This window comes from Wyeomyia smithii, chromosome 2, assembly GCF_029784165.1.
Source record: "Wyeomyia smithii strain HCP4-BCI-WySm-NY-G18 chromosome 2, ASM2978416v1, whole genome shotgun sequence".
Taxonomy (NCBI): Eukaryota; Metazoa; Arthropoda; class Insecta; order Diptera; family Culicidae; genus Wyeomyia; species Wyeomyia smithii.
In genome coordinates this window covers 174,686,344-174,710,596 of record NC_073695.1, presented here as the reverse complement: position 1 = coordinate 174,710,596, position 24,253 = coordinate 174,686,344, and the positions used below count along the sequence as shown (strand labels likewise).

Sequence of the window (24,253 nt, the reverse complement as noted above, 5' to 3'; positions counted from 1 at the left end):
GGCCGCTGTCATAATATTAACACCAACACAAACATGCATTTTTGCAAGGTTTTTTCCGCTAGCAGCAGCATTTGGTAAAACAGAAAATTTAATTTGCCGCTTCTGTAACAAAATTTAAAGGCACCAAAAGGTGCCAGTTGCCGATTACATTGTTGTTTTCTGGTTAATCTACTAAAAGCCACCAGCATAACGGGTGAAACCGGCACGAGATGACCGGTACTATTTTGTCTTTCCTCCTCTCAGCTGCTAACACCTAGCGCTGTCGTGAAATTAACATCAACATAAACATGCATTTTTGCAAGGTTTTTTTTCCGCTAGCAACAGCAATTGTAAAACATAAAATTCAACTAACCGCTTCTATTATAAAACTGCGAGGCACCAAAAGGTGCCAGTTGCCGATTTCTTGTTTACTGGTTTCCGTCCAGAATTCCAGCCATTTTAGTACTTTGCAGTAGCCACTAGCATCACGGGTCAAACCGGCACGAGATGACCGGTACTATTTTGTTTTTCCTCCTTTTAGCTGCTAACACCGAGCGTCCGTATGTATCCGGTACGGTTTAATAATGAAACTGATGGGGTGAAATGTTCGAACGATACGTTTTATACCAAGGCTTCGTCAGATAAATAGAAAGAGGGATGGGCTACATAGATGATGGAATGGTGGAGACAAATGTTTCTTGAAAGCTGCGCCGGCCGCTGTCATTATATTAACACCAACACAAACATGCATTTTTGCAAGGTTTTTTCCGCTAGCAGCAGCATTTGGTAAAACAGAAAATTCAATTAGCCGCTTCTGTACCAAAATTCCGAGGCACCAAAAGGTGCCAGTTGCCGATTATAGTTTCCTGGTTAGTCCGCCCAGAATTCCAGCCATTTAAGTGTTTTGCAGTAGCCATTTACTACTAAAGCCACCAGCATTACGGGTGAAACCGGCACGAGATGACCGGTACTATTTTGTATTTCCTCCTTTCAGCTGCTATCACCTAGCGTCCGCATGTCACTGGTGCGGTTTTGGAATCAGAATGATTCCAAAAAGATGCATATTTGCAAGGTTTTTTCCGCTAGCAGCAGCATAAACATCGGAAACAGAAAGTGACAACAACAATAACAACAAAGTCAGATCGATTGTATCCGTTAGTGTCGACTGTGCTTGGGAAGAGAGGTAGTGATTGGCTGCGCGGTATGATTCAGACAATCGATATTAATTACCAATTTTTCAATAGTGTATCTCAAACAATAGTTTGTTTTTGTTACATAAATTTAACCGTAAAAGAATTTCTGATCGATTGATGCCAAAACCTCGAAAACCTGATTATAGATGACTGCAAAATAAGCGCTCAAAACCTGACCACTTTTCTCTGGTTTTCCCTGGTTGAATTACTAGATTTTTAAATTCAGGGGCCTAACTTCGATATAGACGTTAGTCAACGTCAAAAATTTGATAGTAGAAGTATGCTTTATTGAACATAAAATAATAAATAAAAATTGAGTATTATTCGCCTATATATTGCAATTTTAATTTGTTTTATTTTCATTGACCTGCAGAAGTTGTTGAAAATAATCATTCTGGCATCAACGGTATGGAACGTTCAAAAAAATTTTGACGGGGATGACGGCCGTTACGAAAAGAAAAATAAGAAGCCAACTGTCGCGTCTTGTCTTAGTTCTAAACAAACGAGAGTGCGGTTTATTTATATAACATTTTATTTCCTCAGTGCGCAAAATGTTCATTCATTTAGTAAGTGAAAGCCTATAGCAAAGAATATAAATAAAACAGTTGGATATAAAAAAAATATTGAATATCAGTTTCCGTATTTTTTACAATAAGGAATGTGCATTCATAGTGCCAACTTTCATTTATAATTTTATTTGCTAGCCTTAGCTTTTACGCACATTTTTGAAGATTCAAACAATTTATTGTTCTAGTCGCGTTACTTCAACATCAGATACGCATCGGCCTTTCGGTCCATTAGTAGTGGTCGCTTTCTGTTGGTACCTCCTCGCGACGGTGATGGAAATCCTCCCATGATCGATTTAGAAGACAAATCGATTCCAATTCCTATCTACAAAGAAAAGCAAAATGAACCGCTTCAGCTGCAAAAATCTAGGTATATCAAAATCCGAAAATTAGATCAACAAATGAACGTTGTATAATGTTTTTCTGTGATTTTAGATTGCTGTACCAATCCCGCAAACGCGGAATGCTCGAAAATGGGTTGCTTCTAAGTACTTTTGCAGCTAAATATCTAGATTCGATGAACGCTCAACAGACGAAGTTGTATGACAGTCTTATTAACACACCTAGCAACGATTGGGATATATTCTACTGGGCCACCGGTGTTAAACCGACTCCACCAGAATACGATAACGAAATCATGACGATGCTTAAAGATCACGTAAAAAATAGCAACCGTGAACAGAGGTATCATCAGCCCAATTTAAACTAACCCTTATCTTTCTTAATAGAAAATTAAAATGGTTTTAACATTGTAATATATTCTATTTAACTTCATCAACATCTTTCAAAAACACGATACAGATCTGGAAGATTAGCTATTTGAAGAAGTGAACCGTTTTTAGCAAATGCTGTGGGAGGTAGAAAGTATTGCTTGATAGTTGGATAAATTGCATGCTCTACTTCCCATTTATATTCGGAATCTTCTTTACTCAGTGCGATTGTTGCGTAGAATTTGGCAGTTTCTCTACAAAATGTTCGAAAACATTCCTGTTCTTCATCCCACTCAACTTCCGTTGCCAAACGTAGAATATACATCGGTAGATATGCCATCGACGGAGTATATTCATTCACCAGGCTCGGTATGGATTCCAGCTTTCCGTCGCTGTTAATACGAAGATTGAAATATTCTTGCAGCATTGATCCTTTTTCTACAAGTATTTCAACGATACGTTCCACCAATTCAGGTTTCGGACCGTCCTCTTCAGTCCATCCACTCTCTGGATCCTGCAGAGCAAGATTAGCTAAGTCATGCAAGGGCAACGGATTGGAAAACTTCAACCCACTCAGATTGCCGAAATTGAACAGCAGTATCTGGTAGCACAGCTCCTCCCAGAGAACTTTAGTAGAAGTAAGAAACATTTTCGTATCGTACTGAATCAGTGCCCGAGTACGATCTACAACACCGACAAAAGTGAGTTCGCAGAAAATTTTTCGCAGATCCCGATCGCAGTCGTCTTCAACAGCTTTGCGTAATTCAAGCACACTGGTCAATTTTGTATCCCTAAGAAAGAAAACGATATGCATTAGGTTCAAGTTTCATTACTTTACAGAGTCTATAGATGACCTTTGACATTTCAGATTCTGTGAATATTTATTTTCGCTCATGCTTCCATTTCGAGAAACATTTCCGAAAAATTTATCCAATTTTTGATCGCTATGGCTGGTGCGAACAAATTTGTAATCCAATCTAGCCTTGTCTCCCGCATCGCTGGATTCATTCAGTTTCGATGAATCAGGATTCGAAGCGCCGGGTAAAAGCGCTTGAGTGTAGAACGTCCTCGAAACATTACCTCCGAGCAAAACACGCTCCACGGTTTCAGTGATTTTCGCCATAATTTCATCCTCATGCAAAAAGTGAACTTCGTGCTTTGTTGGATGTACATTCACGTCCACATTGTTAGGATGTAACTCGATAGAAAGATATATGAACGGTGACATTCCTTTTGGCAGATACAGAGAGTAAATCTGATCAATCGCTTTCTTCAAATTAACCGACTCTACTAGCCGGTGATTTATGAAAAATATAAATATGCCTTTTTTAAGCGTGAAGTTGACATTAGTTACAAAACCTTCAACTTTTAATTGTAGAATGTCATCATCAATGTCGATTTTCAGCAATGCTTTACCTATTGATTGTCCATAAATAAGTTTAATATTGTTCTCGACAGTAGATTTTGCCTGAGTACGAACGGTTGCATTTTCACCGATTTTTTTCAACAAGAATCCCGTTTGTGGATTGTGAATGGCATATTTACTCACCACATCCGATATCTTTTGAAATTCTTCATTAGGCGCTTTAAGCGCTTGTTTTCGCAAAGGAACATTATAGAACAAATCTTCAGCGAGAATTTGTGTACCCTGGTTACCAGCACACGGTTTAATTTGTCCTTTTAACTTTCCATCTTCGTAGGATGCTTTATAGCCACATTTTTCATGCCGTGTTTTGGTTGTTATAGTTAGTTGGGCCACATGACTTATGCTGGCTAGTGCTTCACCTCGGAAGCCGTAGGTCTCAATAGTTGACAAATCTTCAAATTTCTGTAGTTTAGATGTGGTAAATCGCTCGCAGACGATTTCCAGATCTTCCCGACGTATACCTGTTCCATTATCTTGAATCTGCAATGATCTCAAACCACCAGATTTCACCACCACTTGAATGCTGGTTGATTTTGCATCCAAGCTGTTTTCTATCATTTCCTTCAGTGCATTGGCGGGCCGTTGTATGATCTCACCTGCAGCTATTCGGTTGACGACAGCTTCGTCTAACCTGCGAATCGTACCCGGTTCCATTTCATGAGTTTAGTTTAATAGCAAAGTTATTATTTATAGTTGATAATTTAAAGCAAAAGGCAAAGTTGTTAGTTATCTACTATTACTACCCGGCATTAAACCGTAACCGCCAGATTTGTGAAAGCAAAATAAAATCCCAATAGAAAAATTTTTATTTTTCACTATATTTTGATTAGATTTGATCGAATTGACCATCAGGCTGCTGAGCAGGGATGTTAAAACTACAGACGGTGTTATGAACAGATACGCAAAGAGTGAGGTCGAAAACTCCAAGTGAACCGTCAAATCGAGGCTCCAAGTGTGCAACGTAAACAAACTCAGGAGTGTTACTTTTCGTACAGAATGTGTACTGTAATCAGTATAATTGTTGTGAACCACGTGCAATTATGGTTTGAACGGAAAATGTGTTTGTTATGCTTGTATTATGAGTGATGCATTGAAAATTAAAAAAATGTATAAACAAGTTTCAAACTCAGTTATATATCCTTACGAAGTTTCGGAATTTCATTACACTTTCTAGTGCGTATGAAAAGTCATGCGAAATTAAATGTGGTTGCCAGAATTGTTTGGAATAGAATATTAGCAAAGGGTTGCCATATTTACTGCTCTTCTCTTTGCGTATCTCTTTATAACACAGTCTCTAGTTAAAACCGACCGAAGTCTAGAAAAATCAGAGTCTATGTGTATATAGAGTCGCGCAAAGAGAAAATCTATCGTTCCGGCAACACAGTTTTTGCGCCGTTTACTGCCAAGAACTATATACAGTTCTCTTATTTTTCACCATGCATAAGCGAATATCATTTTTTGAAATTCTTCACAAGGTACACAGTTTTGATAGATTGCACCGGTGATGCTTTGTTAAATTTAACTGAGCAAGTGTACAGGTTTAATGTTGGATTAAAATGTATAGGTAAAACTTCGGAAAAACACATATTCTTTATCACGCTTAATTACAACACTTTTCATCCACTCCTAACATTATCACCTTGTTTATTTACATTGCTCGATTGGTTCCCTCGTTTGACACTGATTTGGTTCCTTTGGTTTCATCTTTGCGCGACACTATATAAACATAGACTCTGAGAAAAATTACCAGCAAATCGAAAATTGTCGAAAAATAAGAGGTCACCGCCTCTGCAAAGTGCGGACCATAATCACACTTTTTCCAATGTCTTCACATTTCTTTCAATGTCTTCCACTTGTCTTCACAAACAAGCATGTCTTCACCGCAGAGTAAAAGTCTTCAATTTGAAGACATGTCGTCCAATCTGGCGCGCTGCTGACATCGTACCTTGTTTATGCAGTTTTGAAGGGAATTTCATGTAAAGCGTGGTATATAGATTACGTAACCCAAAATTCTAGAGACCGCTTCCCTAAAATTATGTAACGCTAAATTACTTCTAATTGCCCCGTTTTTAGTTTTATAAATAAATTACGTAACTGTCCCGAATAATCCCCCTCTCCCCCTTCCCTCCAGGTGGTTCTAGTGTTATACCATTGTAAAGTACTGGTATCGTCCGAACGATGATTTAATTGAAAATTTGTTCAAAGTGTTATGTCTGTTAGTCTGTGACTTTACGTTTGTTTTCAGTACGATGTGCATTTTCAATGCATATTTTATATTGTTTGTAAGCATTTTCAATGGAATTTCGATTACATGATAAATTTATGATTGGTAGACAAAATTTTGACGGCAGTACTTTCCTGGTTCGAAATTGAAAATGGTGCCAAAAAAAATGTCACACACCCAGTGCAAAAGCATAAGCGCGTCTAAAGCCATGGTTGATGCAGAAGAAATTCGCGTTGACGGTGTTGCTGATATTTGTTTGGTTTTTGCATGCGAAAAAGAAGGAAGGAAATATTTTTGCTTTTGTCATCACGCACATTTTGACAATTGCATATGAGAGTTCACGTAGGTGCGAACAGCCTTCAAAATCTCTTTCAACGCGAATAACCCGAATAGCGATAATTATCGGTAACGCTGAAAATTTATCGATGCTGGCAGATAATTATCGATAGCAGGGGTACCAGATGTGCAGATTTGTCTGCAAAATGCAGATTTTTATAAAACGGCAGAAATTGCAGTTTTTTAATAGTGTCTGCAGATTATTGATTTTTACACATTTTTTCGTGCGTGAGTTGAATATTTTCGAATCACGGATAAATTTTTTTCAAATCTCAAGCAGATTTTTCTGGTTTTTGGAATAGTTGCAAACATTCTTTTAGAACATCTGGCATCTCTGATCAATAGTGTCAGTGATACCAAATGTGCAGATTTGTCTGCAAAACGCAGATTTTTGGAGTCCGTGTCAGAGATGCCAGACTTTTTTTTTGGCAAGTCTATATAATCCATAAAAATGTCTGTATAAGTCTGTATACCGCTGCGAGAAAAAGTTACCGATACATTGATACCTAATTATTTGTCGACCTGTCAGATTGTTTTGTTTTATTGCTTGTTCTTTTTCGAGTCTATCATAGTTGGTAGATTAATCGATAACTAATTTATCTTTTAAATCTAAGTAACACATAGAAGTAAGAGTCTTTCCCGTGATAAAAATCGTCGTTCGTCGTAATGTAGCTAAACTGATGATGGCAGAAGTCTCGCGGTTATAAAAATAGTACCTTCAAGGTTTGGGACATTTTAAGCAATTCTTCAACGTTGGATATTGCTCCGAATAAAACAAACGGTCTTTTCACCAATATAACCTGCATGGCAATCGATCGAGACAATCAGCTGTTTGTTACTGGGGGCGAAACAGGCAGATTAGTGCCCACGGGGCCGATAAAAACCCCGATAGCCTGACTCGATTCCCGTTGTCATGATTTCACTCTCAAAAACGCAAGATTAATATGTTCAGCAAAGTGTTCAGTTCCTAGTTCACTTTTTCCAGCAACCATTATGTAGAATATCAGATATCTGTGTAATATCTGTATTATACTAAATGTCTGTATAAAATCTGTAGGCTTATGCGTGTCTGTATCGCAACACAGAAAGTCTGTATAATACAGACTTGTCTGTATATCTGGCATCTCTGGTCCGTGTGCAGATATTTCCGGAGTACTTCGTGATAAGGGCGAATCTAACAAACTGTAAACAAATAGAGATTTTACCGAAAACGTATGAAGTGAGTTACTATCTACCTTAAAACTTCGAAAAAATAATGTATCTCTTTTCTAACTATTAAAAAGTACGATGTTTGTTAAGGGCGAAATTTACTTTATCTCAAAACGAGATAAAATGAGGAATACGCCCTTTTTGTTGTTTACGTTAGTAAAAGGCGAAACTTGACTTCGTCTTGATGAATGGGCGAAATCAAAGTTGTCAACAAAATAAACATTAAAAGCAAAGGGCGTATTCCAATACAATAACGTAAACACGGCGTATAGTAAAGGGCGATACTGTCGAGCAAATGAAAATAAGGCGCATAGTAAAGGGCGATACTGTCGAGCAACTCAAAATAAGACGCATACTAAAGGGCGATACTTTCGAGCAGATCTAAATAAGGCGCAAAGTGAAGGGCGATACTTTCGAGCAGATCGAAAAGATTGCATAGTAAAAGGCGAAACTATAAATTCTCGAATATACAATGTAAAGCGACTGAAGTTCAAGTTTTAGGTTCACCATGTACAAAGCTAGAACAATTTTGCTTTTATTAGAGTATTTGGATGACAAATATATTGTTCCACCGTTATTTAGTATTTGATTTTTCGATTGAAAACTTTGTTTGTCTTTTTTGAGTTTCGTAGTCATTGTAAGATTCGCCCTAATCACGAAGTAGTCCGGATTTATTGATTTGCAGATATTCGCAGTTTTTCCACGGTTTCTGCAGATTTTTGTCAAAGTCTCCTTATATTTGCGCAGATTTTCTTAAAATGGGTGCAAATTTTTACAGACTTTTGCCTGCGTGAGCGAATTTTTTTCGGATCACGGATAGATTTTTTTCAGATTTCGAGCACATTTTTCCGGTTTTTCGAGCAGTTGTAGACATTTTTCAAAAACATCTGGCATCTCTGGATAGTGTTCACATCAGGATCGGTTGTCGGAGTCGAATCTTGAAACGTGCGATTACAGTTTTGAAATAATAATATTTATCGGCGAAAAGCAAGAGATTACACGCAAACAACTGCAAATTACAGAAATGGCTAATGTTTTACTCAGTGAAGCGGAGAAAACGTATATTTTGCATGGAATTCAGGTATCATAATGTTGTACTCATAAAGATGCCGAACTAATCTTAAGTCTGTATACAGAAGGACTACCGGAACGATGGTCGAGCAAATCGGGACTACCGCCCAATGGAACTAGAAACGGATGTTGTCGTTCATGCGATGGGTTCTGCACGGCTTCGATTGGCCAATACAGACATACTGGTAGCTGTAAAGGCAGACATCGATACCCCTAGTTCTGATCGCCCGAAAGAAGGCAAAATCGAGTTTTTTGTGGATTGCTCGGCGAATGCCACTCCGGATTTTGAGGGTCGCGGAGGGGAAAAATTGGCAATGGAAATAGCTAATACTTTATTGAAAGCCTATTTATCGCAGCAAGTATTCGATTTAAGTCCTCTATGCATTTTAGCAAAACATCAATGCTGGAAACTTTACGTGGATATATTGATACTAGAATGCGGGGGAAATTTGTTTGATGCGGTATCATTAGCAGTTAAAGCTGCGCTGTATAATACTAAACTTCCAAGAGTGTCTTCTGCAGAGCTTGATGGGGGCTCGATGGATATTATTCTCTCAGATGATCCTTACGATTGTGAGCGGCTTGATGTAGCATCTGCTCCCTTGTTAGTTACAGTGTGTAAAATAGGTGACCATTGTGTCGTGGATCCGTCGGCGGAAGAGGAAGAATGTAGTGCAATCAGTGTTGTTATCGGTTTGTCATACCGAGATGGCAAGAGGGGATCAATAACATCGATAAGAACCTCTGGAGAGGGATCGTTTCATGCCGACACATTGAACAAGAGCTTAGACCTTGGTCTTAGTGCAGGAAACTTTCTGGATAAAGCATTGATGTCTGCCCTAAAAGCAGATGAAGAGCAGAACTCAAAGCCTTTGGGCGAGAAGGATATTTTCGGATTTTTAAAATAAATTGTCGATGTCGAAAAATTTATACTGTATCTTTAATTAGTGGTTTATATTGGTAGTTGGGTTTGCGAGAGGGGTTGAATATTGTACCAGATAAACTTGGATCAAACCGGCTTGATTACCAGAAATAGAAAAGGTGTTACTGTGCGTTGCTTACGGCTTCCAATAGAGTAGAACACAACAAATAACTACACACATTGTCGCTGCTTATCTTAATCGACTCTGGCGTCTATTTTTGACTAGTGTATTTGACCATACTTGAAAAGGAATACTTTTCATCGTTTTTATCTGGTAGTGAAGACGTTTTTTTACCGGATACCAATGGGAAATGTTTCAGCTAGTGTTCGATGAGATTTCGGTAAATGGTATCAGGGTACTGAGATTCGGTACATTAATTTACTTATTTTACTTTACCGAAAAGACATATAATCAAATGTGTAGTAATTTTCAAAATTTAAACTTTCCAAGCGTCCCGTTTTTTTAACCTACTCGTCCCGTTTTCCACGAAAAAAAAACCTGATCAGTCTAATGATAAACCATAGTGTTCACCTAAGAGGTTGAATGATTTTCACGTAGATATAAATTATGTAAAATGATAGAAAATATCGAAGTGGGAACTTTCTCATAAAAATAACGTGAAAGTTGTGAGCGTAGAAATCACATTTCTCGCTAAACATGTGAAAAGGGCCCATGTGCCATATGTAAACAAGCCACTATTTCACGTTTTTCAATGAATACAAGCTTAATCTACTCGTACGAATAAGATTGTTTGATTAAGAGTAAATTCTTTTACTAAAGCTCATTGGTAAGGGCAGATTTCGCTTATATTAATCAAAAAACGAGGAAATTTGGCTTGTTTACATATGGCACATGGGCCCTTTTCACATGTTTGACGAGATTTGAAAACTATATCTGCGACTATACTTTCAATGAAGCCTAAATATCTTTTCATAACGCATTTCACCTAACCGACATGAAGGACGAATGGCTATGAATAAGATGTATACTGAATAGTTTACACAATAATTAATCTCACCAGGTCATGATGAATTCAAATGACAATCACGTAGAATCTATGTAAAAAGAATATAACAGAATATATTTTAAAATAAATTATAAACGAAAATTATTTCGAGTTATAATACGAAGAACAAAAATACGTGACTTTTTTTTACCGTGCATACCCTGAACCAAGCGAAATCAAAAGGTAAATAAATAAACCGTGCTGTTCAATTTATTTATGTGAAGTTCTTTTCAATAGTCTAATAAGCAGATAAAATCAATGCAGTAACTAGAAAATCATGTTAACAATAGTGAAACAACAACTGAACCGTTTTGGAATAAGAAGATACTGCGTGCCAGTAGTTAACATATTCGATAGAAACGTCAAAAGGTTGCAAAAAGAACGAGCAGCCCAGAGGTGAATATTGGGCGGCAAGTTTTATTACTCTGTTATGCGAATGTATTACATCTTATTCTTATGCTATACTGTGCTTAGAGATGATGTTCAACTATACGACTACATCAAGGAAGAGGTTGGATTCCGGTTGTCCGATCGAATCTTCGATGTGCAGCGGCAATTTCAGAATGCAGTTGACTTGGGCGCAGGACGAGGATATGTTACTAATCACGTTCTGAACGAGTCGGTTGCAAACCTCACCGTTGTAGACATTAGCAAAACTATGTTGACGCAGATAAAGGGTACACCAGGTTTAAACTATTCCACACGCCAAATGGACGAAGAGAAGTTTGAATTTGAACAAGAAAGTCTAGATCTGGTGGTTTCTAGTTTGAGTCTTCATTGGGTAAACGATTTGCCGGCGTGTTTCAGAGCAATCAACAAAGCCCTACGTCCTGATGGAGTATTCATGGGAGCAATGTTTGGAGGGGAAACTTTGTACGAGTTAAGATCGTCGTTGCATCTGGCTGAACAAGAGAGAAAAGGGGGCTTCTCACCGCACATATCCCCCTTTACTCAGATTAGAGATGTGGGGATGCTGTTGAATCGATCGAATTTCACTATGTTGACGATTGACACCGATGAGATTATTGTACGTTACCCTTCTATGTTCGAATTGATGGCAGATTTGAAAGGAATGGCTGAGAATAATGCCGCCTTCAACAGGCCGTTACGTATCAATAAGGATGAGCTTATGGCGGCGGCAGCAATTTATCAGGACATGTACGGCAAAAACGACGGTGTAACAGCAACATTTCAGGTTATTTATTTTGTCGGGTGGAAACCTTGTCCTAGTCAACCTAAACCGGCCGAACGAGGCTCTGCGGATGTTTCTTTCAAAGACTTGGCCACCGTTGTAGGACCAAAAAATAAAAAACAATAGGTGCAAAAATAATAGTGTTTTATTTCGTATGTAAAAATAGAAACATAGTACAAAAAAAATATAAACCATAAGCAACCATGTTGGTAGTAGTTTTTGTTATGCATACTTGATACTGACGATCTATCTGGGGAATGGTTGTTATAGCTTATAGCCAATAAACTGAAACAAACCTATTACAGTACAGCAATCCAATGTACCCACAACCTACAACTATGGATATTCAAACTATAAATTTAGGATTCGTACAGCAAACGTTGATAGTGTGGGTGGATTTCACTAGTTGGAACATGCAAGCTGAATTCGAGTGCAACCAACACAGCAAACTCAGATGCAATTAATTCCTTACGATTGACACGAAACAAACTTTCAGTTTTCTGAAAACACATAGTAATGAGTATTTTAATAAAATGGGTCTATACCATACGATTACCTCTATAAGGCTCTTCAAAACTTCTCCCTTGACGTCATTCAATTTGGCACTTAACAGAAGACAAGCGCCTGCACACAACTTGCGGTTCTCCTTGTTTATTAGATTGGATAAAATCAATTTTTCGAAATAAACATATGCCTGCGAGATGGTTAAAAAGTCGATTCGCGAGTCCAGTTTATTGATGCGTTTCATTTCACGTTTTATGCTAAAATGTAATTATAAAAATTGATTATGTACATCGTTGATTTATTTCAATTTATTTTTATATAAAATTGTAATCAAATAGAAATTATTTCAAATAAAAAAAATAAGATTACAAAAACAGACTGCTAATAAAATATAGCTTGGAATGTTGTTCATTTGAGAAAGGCTTTATATGTATACAACTTCCTCTTATCACTGAAGACTGCTAAAGATAAAACACAGACGTTCATAAATAACTGCAACCTGACACGTTTTCAAACAATAAATTATCTGTGAAGGATAAATATGCTTGTGATCTTTCATGGACACAAACAATATGATTGAAAACAACTGAAACATCAAAATATCAACCTAGAGAAATTTTTTATCATTTTCCTATCAAATGTTCTATCTCCAAACACGAACAAAAACAGAGACACTGTTTATGATAACAGACAAGCGCAACGAACTCACCTGCGTAATTTGCTCAAAGTTAGTTGTATGTGAGGAAATTTCTCGCGGAACTTATCATTGAGTTCCTTTTTGAGATCAGACGGGCGTACGTAATCAATCACTGAAGTCATGTACGAGGTGAAGGTTAAAAGCGTGCGATGTTTTCCGGCAATTAGTTCTGGATCATCCAAAATGTTTGGCGAGTATTGAATCTGCAATGGTAGTGCTACTTTAAGTTACGGATTCAATTTGGTGACTAAAGGCGTTTATTTTCTTACCCCCGACACTGACGTAAAACCCTCGTCGATGTCTCCTTTTTCCTGACTGCTTGTATTCTGTGAGGGACTGGCTGTGGTATTGCGATTGCTTGATTCGTAGGTATAATAGCGAGCTGCGGCATGGTTTTCCAATGAGGCAAAGTTTGTAATTTCGAATGCGCTGCGTGAAGCTTTCTCGTGTTTCTTTTCCCGGTGGTACTGCCGGGAGGGAATAAGTAGATGACCATACGACACTTCCTGTCCCGGTTCTCCACCTCTTTCGATTCCTAGTAACCGGAATGCATCGAATGGGGAATCGTTTATTGAAGACAATGGTCTTGTGCCAGATGGATTACGTCGTCTTCCTTCTCGACGGGCTTCCATACGTGACGTTTTATTTTTGTAGTGAGGGAGCACAGAAAACAAAAAACAAGGTGTCCGTTTGGACATCAAAACTACACGGTCGTCGCGAAAGTTGTGATGCCGGCTAGTATCTGCTGGGATAAATTTAATTTCACGTTCTACCGGTTCGTTAATGATTACATTGCGTTGTCTTCCTTGTATGAGACTCTCTGTGCTACTGTTGTTAGGCAAATCGCCTATCGTTCGTTTATCGTCACTAGCGCTTGCATTCATAAGCAACGAACGTTTGACTCCGGTGGAACCAGCTCGAAGCGACGTTGAATTAGCCCGTGCCCGTTTATCCGCCGGGCAGTAATAGTGAAGTCCCTCGTTGGGGTTCACATTTTCTCTGTTCGAATAAAATAAAACATTAATATCGTAACTATCTTGATCAAATCCCACATACCTGTCCTTCAGCGGTGTAGAGGCTACCTTAGCGTAAATCACGTTTCCTTCGCTATCGATCCGGTGAACTGCATTCCTGTCGGAACCTTTTCCGAATGTGCCTGTTCGGGCACGAATTCTTCTCATTGCGCCGGTTGGGCATGTCGATCCGTTCAGGTTGGATTCAAACTGTTCGAAATTGTGCGAATATTCCACCTGTGTACCCGTCCCAGGCGTGTCGATATTGTCCTCCGACGAATCGTCGAAGTTGGCCGTGGTTCGTATTCCCCCGACATTGTTGTTGTCAACGTTTGATAGCAAACCAACAGCACCTGCTCCGGAGCCGTGCAGCGGACCTAATTTTGTATCACGATGAGTACCGTCCAGAGATATATTGGACAGAAAGGATATCGCAGCAAGTCTACGACGAAAACGTGTTTTGTTGTTCATAGAACTAGCCATGAATCGATGAAAACTACGAAAGCCCTATACTAGTCGCTGGTTTACGGATTCACTGTGTACAACCTAATGGCCGTCTTCGTTCAGAACACGGGATCACTCGGATTTACAAAATAAACTAAAGAGATCTTTCAGCAACAGATGCCGTGCAGTAACTATCAGTTCTTTTTACTGGGAATCATCTTGAAGTTGGCGGTTCTCGCGTTTCACGTTGAATATTTGCTTCTTGCTTTCTTTTCGCTGATAAGACCAAAATACTTTAAAAGTAAACACTCTCCCACAATCGGCATAAGTATTCAGTTTCTTGTTACACAACGAGAATCACACGGTCATAAATGAAACAAAGCTACTAGTGAGAAAAACGATATCGAAAACAAATATTTACTTTATTTTAAGAATAACAAAAAAAACCTTGCGCGATGCAACCTGACTCCGGCAAATTAACAAACAATGCAAAAACTCTAGTTCAATTCCGAACAAACTATACTCCTTCGTCAGTGAAATGACGACTGATCCTGAATATTCTTCTTAGACATTTTATTTTACTTTAAGTACCTTGCAAGGCTGCCAGTTTCTGACGCAAAATGATATATTTTTGTGGCAATCAGAGATAATTTGAAACAAAAATATAAAAAGCTCATATAGGTAGTTTAACATGCATGTAAAGGATTTGAGTTTATGTAAAAATATGAACGAAACAAGTTTAATTATTATTATGTAGTATCACTGCTTAAAATACTGGCAACTTGAATCAAACGTTTTGACATTGTTATATCTACAACAACAGGCATCCGCGCATATATCGAAAGTACTTTGAAACCGACTTTTTCATTGTGATTGTCGTTTGACAGGAGGTTAGACCGTATAGAGATAAGAGACATTCGTATATTACGTATCACGGAATCTGGTATAAATCAATACCCAACCACCATTTTGGGTATTTTGCGGGTATAAGGCAACCCCGAGACAGTTGTGATGAGCTGATTTCAGTTTGTTTTCAACTTTTGACAGCTTCAGGTTTGTACGAACGGTCGCAACTTGGACGCAATCACAGAACGGAAGGTCAACTTCAGGTATATGATCGAACAGAAAGTGCACACAAAAAGGACTGAAAAATGACAATTGAAGTTTCTGTGCTCTCGGGCAATATATATTTGTCGTGTACGTTTATGCCGCTTTGCCAGTGGTATAATGTGGCATAATTTATTCGATGTTTTGAATTGACGGTTATTACAACAGTTTAACCCGTTTAATACAATCTATTACGTTCGATGCAAAAACGTTTTGGAAAAAATTCGCAATTATTCACATTTGTGGACTTTGTCATATTACAATAGTGTAACGAAGGTATTGTAATCGACAAGTGTTGATTTGAAACACGAGCAACAATCAATGTTATTGAAAAATCGTGCGTTTTATACCGTTAATGTTGCAATTCTTCCATTTACAAATGTACCATGTGTTATAGATGGTTATTTTTGAAAATTGTTAAAATATAAAATGCAGCTCGTGAGTTTTTTTTTCAACTCGAGAAAGTACTTTGAGTTTTTAAAAATCATGGCACAGATGGATTTTTTAACGCAAATTTTCCGAATATTTATAATAAATGAATCACATCTTTATTCGGAAATAAAATTTATAAACTAGTTTCATCCTCTTATTAGATTATATTAAATATTTTGCCGATTGACTCTAGTCCATTCTGGAGAATATAGATTTTCTACTCATTGATGCGACATGCGACATGCCATTTAAATAAAAATAAGCAGAATAAGGTTAAGTAAAATCAGGTTAGCTTCTAGGGCAACGAATAATGCGATTGTAAGAGGTACTGGTTCCATTGTGCAGTCTTTTTTTTTGAAATCTGATAAAAATCAAATCGTGATTCGAAAAAATGCGCTCGAGCAGGCAGAAGTCTGTAAAAATCTGCACACATTTTGAGAAAGTCATAGGGAAAAAAATGTAGTTAATCATCCCGCATAATCAATAACCATAAAACGTGCCTAACAACTAGTTCGGGATATAGTTTCGACTGTATGGGGTATCTTTAAACCATATGGATTATCATCCGTTTATGGTTATTGATTATGCGGGATGGAGATTGAAAAAAAATCGCACATACCTGCGAATCAAAACAAATCAGCGTTTTGCTGACAAATCTGGTATCCCTGCTGACAACCGAAAGTGACAACCTTACAGAACACTGAAAAAGGATCTCAAGAGGTTCGTTTCAAGAGGTTTCGAAATGCGTCGTAACCTGAGATTACTCCGAAGTAATCAATGTCATTTTTTTCGAGTAATCCAAGGTAACCATCAACAATCAATGACAAATAAACTCAAGTACGAGTAGTCAAAATTTATTTTATTATTTATTCACTTTTCGGGTTTCTTGCATGCATTTGAATGACGTTCAATTTTGACATAAAAGCGCTTTTTAGATGGATGAGGGCCCAACTAACAAACCCCCGACTAATGAGCAACCGGTTAGCGAATCACCATTGTATATCAATAGTGCCCCTAGCGTTCGTTCATATATGGAAACATTCGTATAATAGATAACGCGCTCAGGGGAGAGGTGGAGGAAAGGTATCCAGCGAAGTGTTGAACTGCATAAGACCACCATGCAAATTTGCGTTACTTAGTTGATGGGGGTTTTGAAAATTTCTGAACTTCACGTTACGTAATATACGAATATTCTTTAAGAGGACTCTAAACGAGGTGGTAATTAGAGACTTGAAACAAAAGATGCGACTCTCACTTTATGTAACTCGTGTTAATAATCTGATTATTTTCACAGTTAAAAGGAGTAGATTACTAAAAAACAATAAAGGAACAGTTCTACAATTATCTATGCCGCTATCTGAGTCAGCTGTTTTGAAGGATGCTAGGGGCAAGACACTGCGTAACCCAATAGGTGATTAGTAATCCTAACAAAAAGAAACAACCGGTGTCATCTTGCAACCTGGATAGCTCAAACCAACGCGTGAAAGTCCTTCACTAGTTGGGCTACGAATTTAGTGCAACTAGCAAAATTCGATTGTATTCATTGTTACTAAGTGTTTATCGTTGCATTTTCAGACACACCTCTAGTTACATCAAAACTCTTTGAAGTCATATTATCGTCGTTGTGATGTTGGTGTATAGAAACATAGTAAAACGGTATGCCAAAAGTACAACCGGCTATATTGCAAAAAAATAAAATGCCAAAGACTAAAGTTGTTTATTAAAACAACCGATGACCAAAATTCATCGCATCTTATAATATACTATTTCGATGCATTCAAATTATAAATACGGTAAAGCTACATTCCTTGCTACTGATATTCATTCATTTTAGAAGCAATTCACAACTTGAAACACATGAATTTGCGATTTTCATTTGCTTAGTTAGTAAGAATCTATTAACAAGTAGAAAAAGTATTTGCTGTCGCTTGGTGATGCTTCGTCTCCAACCGTACAAAACAAAAAAAACGCTTCCCCGCTCGTGCCTACTTGTTGATCAAACCGTTTCGACATGTCGCTATGGTTGGGAAGTTAATGTAAATAAATAAATAAATTAATGATAGATATTAATAAATATATTAACCAATATCGTGTAATATTACCGAAATATTTTTCATGAAATAAAGTTGTCAAGCCCCTAGAAATAATGTGTTTTCCTTCTCACAGATGCTTAGCAGGGTTAACCTGTAGTGTTTTCGCCGACAGATTTATACCAGTGTGTTTGATTGATTTCGATAAAAGTAGTATAAATTCTGTTTATTTTCCGTGTAAAAAGCGTTCTTTCCACCCCTAGGGAGCGCTGCAAAATTCACTGAGCACTTAGCAGTTTTCGTATCACAGATGACCTTCCGTTCTGTGATGCAATCCCCATCGAAAAGCGTGAAAAACAAAGGTTGTCCGATGGGTTGCTCTAGTATTGCGCTAAGGGGCGACATCTGGCTTCTTACTCTTCTTCCTCATCCACTTCGATGATCCCTGTTGTATTTTTCGTAAGTGATGCCATTCACTCGGAAAATACTTGAATGTTTTTAATGTTTTTTTTTTTTTTGCATTTTTAATATACTTAAAATCGAAGGTGTCATCCATCAATGATTATGATTCATTCATTGACCCAACTGCATTGTACTCTCCGCACAAGCAATATGCCTCAACAGGTATATTTTAAACTTAATCCAGAACGGATTCAAAAGTAGAAATAAGCCCACACTACACACGACATTGAGCAGCGGTATGCTGTTCTTATGCTTCACGCAAAACCGTAATAACTCCTTGCGCACTTTTGAATCTGTTGGTAATAAGTGATGATCAAAGTCGAATCTCTTACTACACCCGTATTTGTACAGAACTTGAATATTCACTTGAAATTATTTTAGAATATAACAGGTGAAATCATAAAAAATATAAATCAAAACAACAAAACATGTTGTTCAGCAATACTGCCAGCAAGCCTGATGATAAATTTTAACGCACTCGGGGTTTTAAATTTCAACCAATCAGCGAGTGGTTCCCAAAGTGGATGCAAATCTATACCCAGTTGTCTCCCCTTAGGTATTGCGGTCGCACACTAAATGCGGGTTGTTTGCCTCATAAATGACTCTTGCTTAACTCTACCGGGGTTAACCCTCTCTTTACCATGGTTGCTCTAGAGCACCACAAGTTTGGATGTGTGTATCGTTACGAATCATTTAGCAATCTCGCTCAAATTTCGAAAATATATTCTTGCACACCTAACTTATGTTCCGGCAAAAAATTATCCAAAAATGTACAGTCAATAATTTATTAGAATATCAAACATTTGAAAAAGTGCCGTTTTTTTCTTCGAAAAATAATTCAATATTTTCTATTGTTCATGAGCTATCACCATTCTAATGTTGACCCGTGCAAAAAATATTTTCTCATTAATTAGGTGTCACAACACTCCTTAAAACAAATTGTAGTCACTTTTCTCATTTTAATCAAGTTTCATGAATGCTCAAACCTTGGTGCACCAAAGCACCACTGGGCGAATAACAACAAAAATGAAGTTGTTCCCAACACGTTTGAAAATTCAGAATTATCGTTCAAAGTGCTGTTTTCTAAAGAGTGACTGAAATAGCACATCGATGCCTTCAATACAATACCGACGTCACGATACGCGACTTGATGAAACCAGAATTACGTTGCTGGACTTTCGTATCGAGATTGCAAACTGGTTCATTCAGCGTGGAAAACAAATAGTAAAGCGTAGAGGTCGACCCCTGAAACAGATGCCTGTAAAAAAAAATCTCGACTTCCGCTGAAAGCTCCCGAGTTGAACTCCAGATTAGATGGTGTTGCTCACTTGCCCGTAGCATGTGACGAGCGATCACGTTGTTACCATTGTGATTCTCGTAACCATTTCACATATTTCTATTGCTCGAAATGTGGAAGGCCGTTATGCCTTTTAAGAGACCGTAATTGCTTTACAGCATATCATACATAATATAAAATATTATTCCGTTCAGTTTTATTAACTTTTTATAAGATATCTAGGCGAAATAAAGTTAGTTGTTGATTTTGTGTTGTTCGTAAAATGTGACTCGTAAGCAGTGATGGAAACGAAACGAAAATGATACAATAATCGTTTATTCATCATAGGTACACTTCACGAAGTGTATAGGCCGCGACTAAATTCGAATCCTCTCAACCCGTTATGAAATGATGATAGGGTGCATAGGTTTCTGGGAGAAAACAAACACATGACTAGACTACATCAGCTCTGAGAAGCGATTTGATCGTTGCGTTTGTCTCTCCATAGGCCGGTAGTTACGGGAAGAAAGGATAGCAACAGGAGAAAATCATGTCGCCTGAACAGCAGCAGAGGTGTGGTGCGGTGAGAGGGAATGTGTGGGGGAAGGAACTACTTCGGCAGCGGTTGAGTTTAAGCGAGAGCAGGAGAGCATACACTGTCATTTTCTTTCTTTTTCTGACAAAAAATCATATTCATGAGTCAAAAGAATAAGGATATAACAAGTTCTGATCGCTCTCTGTAACAGAGACGAATAACTTCATATACCGAGTTGTGCACATTGAGAACCACGTATTGTGGTGTACACTAATGAATAGAAATATATCGTAAAGAGGAAAGCAAAAGAGTGCACCAGCACCAATACTTTGTTTTTCGCATACTGACGACGATGTCAACGCATCCTAGGCTTGTTTTATATGTATTCATTAATCGCTAGAGGTGATTTTTTTCCTTCGCTGCTCGTAAAACCCAGTGGTGCTCTACAGCACCATTTTGGATTTTATTTTTTTTTTCGTTCAAACTATAATTTGGGATAAAATAAGAAGGGTTTGTTCAAGCGCTTTCGCTAGAAACCTATTTTTCGATTTATGTTTGAGTAAAAACCTTGTGGTAAAGAAAGGGTTAAATCGAAATATGTACACTGGTATGAATCGGCACGATTTATCCAAGAGATTCGACACATAGATTTCAAAATAGCGCTGCGCACGGATTGGATAAAGTTATTTTATGAAAATAAATAGAAAATCACTATCAATTAAAGTGATGCTGCACATGCTCTAAAATTTTTGAAGCACTCATGAATTACGTAATATTTGCACATCTCTTTCAAGTGGAATACACTTGAATATGCCCTAAGGTTTCATTGTAGTGATTTTCATGTGCCAAACACATTCGAGTCATCTGTTTGGTTTTTGTAAGTCAAGTGGCAGCTGTATTGAACGAAAAAAAAATGGCGAGTAAACACAGCAGCGGGTCGCGTTCTATTGTAGATGTTGCTGGATTCCCGGATTATATACGAAAGTTTTTACAAAGTAAGTACATACCTAAATGTTTTTTTTTATTATAATTGAATCAAATCGTTTTTTTAGATTCGGAAGTAAATGAAAGCGATCCAACGGCAATTTTACAACTTCTAATCAAATCTAACTTGGTGACGCTTGTTCAGCAAGAGGGCAACGAAACGATAATTTCGATAAAGGTATACCTAAAGTTTTAAAACAAAAATATTGCTAATAATATGTTTTGTTTACAGCCCGATGAGGATTTACCTCTGGCTTCGCGAGAAAATTTGGACAGGGACAATTCCACTTTGGATTCACCAGCCTGTGCGAGCTCAATTCTGCAGGATTGGGAATTTACGCAAGAGGTAAAATTTAATTTCAGAAATTCAAACATTGATTTAATTAATATTTTGTGATATTTTAGGAGTTGTTGGTACCTGATGCTCAGCCTGTTAGAGATAACGTTGTGTCAAGGCAAAATCGAAGCAATTCTACCGGAAATATATCTGTGATCTACGTGAGTAATATTTTTTTATATGTTCTATATGTGGAACATTTACTTCAAATCAAACTTTCAATCGAGTCAGATTCGATGGAGTTTGATTTTGATGACGTACTCAAGGATACCGTTGCGTTCGATCGAAAGCCGAAACTACTTCGCATTCATTAATGTAGGTGTACGTTTCTAGCCGATTGTCTATCATGCCTAATCCACTCAATCGTGCCACTGCAAATTGTGAACAACCACAGTAATAATGAATTAACTTGTGCAACTTCGTGCTTTCAGTGCAATATATTTATACATGTAACCTACGCTAAACTAGTCTATCATCAATTGTTACAATCTAGTTTGATTTGTCGTGAAATTTATATGCATAAGGTTCATAGATCCATTTTAGGTTATAGAATTATATTTAACAATTATAAAACCTATACTTGTACCACGCACTTTTCAAGAGGCCTAACTGCAAGATGCAAATATAACGAGTGAAAGTAAAGTTCTTATCTTGTACTACTGTTAAATAACTCACTCTTTCTGTTTTTTTGACTGTTAACATCTTGTAATTATGCGTTTCTGAAAAGTTTGGTTATAATAAATTTGATTTTCTATCTAATCAATAAACAAACATTCCATAAAATTATTCGCATTTCACATTATTATCATTCAAAAACCGAAAGAAAATCCTTTTCAAATGAAACAGAAGTTTATTTCAGATTCAAGATACAATCATTGTATTGCAATGTGATAGCAAACGAATCGAAAGTGTTTTTCTGTTTCAAATGCGGCGATAGGCGACAGATGAATCTGCAGTGTTTTGCACATGAATCTTACGTGCTTCATCCAGTAGTGCAAATTTAAGTGTAAAACACTTTAACATGACGTGTCGATTTGTTTCCGTGTAGTCATTTTTTAGTTGCTCGGCACTGGAAATAAAATATTTATTTTGTAAGGGCATCCTTACACACTTAGATTTTATTGCCGAGAACTCAACAGCTGATAAATTCAGCGAAATGTTCTACAAGTTTTCGGCAGAATATTCAAGAACATCAGCAAACAAAATGTCAATACATGCTGCTTTACGAACTAATTCCATTTTTGTCATATGACTTGCATTTTTAGTTTAGTAAAGCGGGCAATGTATGTAGTTTTTCGAGAATGCGAAAATGAACGGGAATAGAAGGTGTGACTTTTAGGCTTAGAAAATTTTTTTGCGGGGATTGCGGGTTCGCGTCCCGTCTGGACGAGGGAAAATTTTTTCTAAGCCTAAAGCCTGTAGTACACTCTTTGTCTAATGGTCAAATATTTGACCTTCTGACATAATGGTCAAATTTATTTGACATCATGGTTGTTGTTTGCCCGTGTTTGCCCCATGTTAAAATTGGAGAGTGACAAACAATTATCTTTGACCACATTTTTATCTGTCAAAAAGTACCAAATATTTGACGCTTGGTCAAAGAGTGTAATACAGGCTTAAAAGTCACACCTTCTATGGGGTCATCCACATACTACGTGGTCAGATTTTTAACGATTTTGACCCCCCTCCCTCTCCGTGGACAACAGCCCATATAAATTCTAAAAAAATTGTATGGACCGTGGACATTAGCCTATCCCCCCCCCCCCAAAGCTGTCCACGTGGTATGTGGATGGCCCCTATTCCCGTTCATTTTCGCATTCTCGAAAAACTACATACATTGCCCGCTTCACTACACACTTAGATTTTATTGCCGAGAACTCAACAGCTGATAAACCCAGCGAAATGTTCTACAAGCTCTCGGCAGAATTTTCAAGAACTTCGGCAAACAAAACGTCAATACTTGCTTGTTTACGGTAAATCGATATATTTGCTGAATGTTCGTCGAAATATATTGCTGACATTTGTTAAAAATTTCGCCGAGCTCGATCAGCTGTTGGGAAGTTTACCGAGATTAGTTAAGTGTGTAACAGTGCGCTACTATTTACACAGAAAAATAAAACTACCCAAATATGCGCATTTTTCACGAAAATCAGCCCTTCTGTGCGGGAAGGTACTTTTGGGTAAAAGTGTATTTCTGTAGCGCGTTTAGCAACGACCGGTACTGTATGAAGTAATGATAGAGCGCTGCCAAACGGGGTATAGAAGCGCACTGTTAAGGTTACCCTTAGGGCATCCTTAACAGTGCGGTACCATTTAAGTTGTTATGGCGGCTGTGTACAGCGCGGCTTTTTGCTCACTCACCCGTTTTCACACCGGTCGTTGCTATCGTTTCAGTTTGACGTTTCATCCAGCATAAACCTTTAGCAGCGCTGTTATCGGGCTGCTAAATTTGAGAGCGCGATGCTTCCCGGCTACTATTTCTATAGCACGTTTTGCAGCGACCGGTACGGTATGAAGCGATGATAGAGCGCTGCCAAACGGGGTATAGAAGCGCACTGTTAAGGATGCCCTTAGGGGCCGTTCCTAAACCACGTGGT

At 37.8% G+C, this 24,253-nt stretch overlaps 6 protein-coding genes across 6 annotated transcripts; 4 read left to right on the top strand and 2 right to left on the bottom strand.

Annotated features, from left to right (window-relative positions):
- The first annotated feature begins 1,584 nt into the window (after positions 1 to 1,584).
- LOC129724733 (succinate dehydrogenase assembly factor 2, mitochondrial) lies at positions 1,585 to 2,512 on the top strand. Its single transcript, XM_055679864.1, has 3 exons — positions 1,585 to 1,738; positions 1,927 to 2,108; positions 2,174 to 2,512. The coding sequence occupies exons 1-3, from the start codon at positions 1,724 to 1,726 to the stop codon at positions 2,445 to 2,447; spliced, it is 471 nt and encodes a 156-aa protein (XP_055535839.1). The 5' UTR covers positions 1,585 to 1,723; the 3' UTR covers positions 2,448 to 2,512.
- On the bottom strand, positions 2,480 to 4,769 carry LOC129724731 (DNA mismatch repair protein Mlh1). The gene is made up of 2 exons (XM_055679863.1): positions 3,303 to 4,769; positions 2,480 to 3,239 (listed from the first exon to the last, which is right to left on the bottom strand). Exons 1-2 carry the CDS (start codon positions 4,526 to 4,528, stop codon positions 2,513 to 2,515), a joined length of 1,953 nt encoding a protein of 650 aa, XP_055535838.1. The 5' UTR covers positions 4,529 to 4,769; the 3' UTR covers positions 2,480 to 2,512.
- A 3,782-nt stretch (positions 4,770 to 8,551) lies between these two features.
- On the top strand, positions 8,552 to 9,644 carry LOC129723649 (exosome complex component RRP42). Its single transcript, XM_055677989.1, has 2 exons — positions 8,552 to 8,724; positions 8,780 to 9,644. Exons 1-2 carry the CDS (start codon positions 8,668 to 8,670, stop codon positions 9,620 to 9,622), a joined length of 900 nt encoding a protein of 299 aa, XP_055533964.1. The 5' UTR covers positions 8,552 to 8,667; the 3' UTR covers positions 9,623 to 9,644.
- A 150-nt stretch (positions 9,645 to 9,794) lies between these two features.
- On the top strand, positions 9,795 to 12,706 carry LOC129723648 (arginine-hydroxylase NDUFAF5, mitochondrial). Its single transcript, XM_055677988.1, has 3 exons — positions 9,795 to 10,826; positions 10,881 to 11,039; positions 11,118 to 12,706. The coding sequence occupies exons 2-3, from the start codon at positions 10,921 to 10,923 to the stop codon at positions 11,959 to 11,961; spliced, it is 963 nt and encodes a 320-aa protein (XP_055533963.1). The 5' UTR covers positions 9,795 to 10,826; positions 10,881 to 10,920; the 3' UTR covers positions 11,962 to 12,706.
- LOC129723647 (CDK5 and ABL1 enzyme substrate 2) lies at positions 11,963 to 15,257 on the bottom strand. Its single transcript, XM_055677986.1, has 5 exons — positions 14,093 to 15,257; positions 13,306 to 14,035; positions 13,049 to 13,239; positions 12,392 to 12,596; positions 11,963 to 12,335 (listed from the first exon to the last, which is right to left on the bottom strand). The coding sequence occupies exons 1-5, from the start codon at positions 14,530 to 14,532 to the stop codon at positions 12,195 to 12,197; spliced, it is 1,707 nt and encodes a 568-aa protein (XP_055533961.1). The 5' UTR covers positions 14,533 to 15,257; the 3' UTR covers positions 11,963 to 12,194.
- Positions 15,258 to 21,107: 5,850 nt separating this feature from the next.
- LOC129724902 (uncharacterized) lies at positions 21,108 to 22,175 on the top strand. Its single transcript, XM_055680179.1, has 4 exons — positions 21,108 to 21,330; positions 21,388 to 21,497; positions 21,552 to 21,665; positions 21,725 to 22,175. The coding sequence occupies exons 1-4, from the start codon at positions 21,249 to 21,251 to the stop codon at positions 21,968 to 21,970; spliced, it is 552 nt and encodes a 183-aa protein (XP_055536154.1). The 5' UTR covers positions 21,108 to 21,248; the 3' UTR covers positions 21,971 to 22,175.
- The last annotated feature ends 2,078 nt before the right edge of the window (positions 22,176 to 24,253 follow it).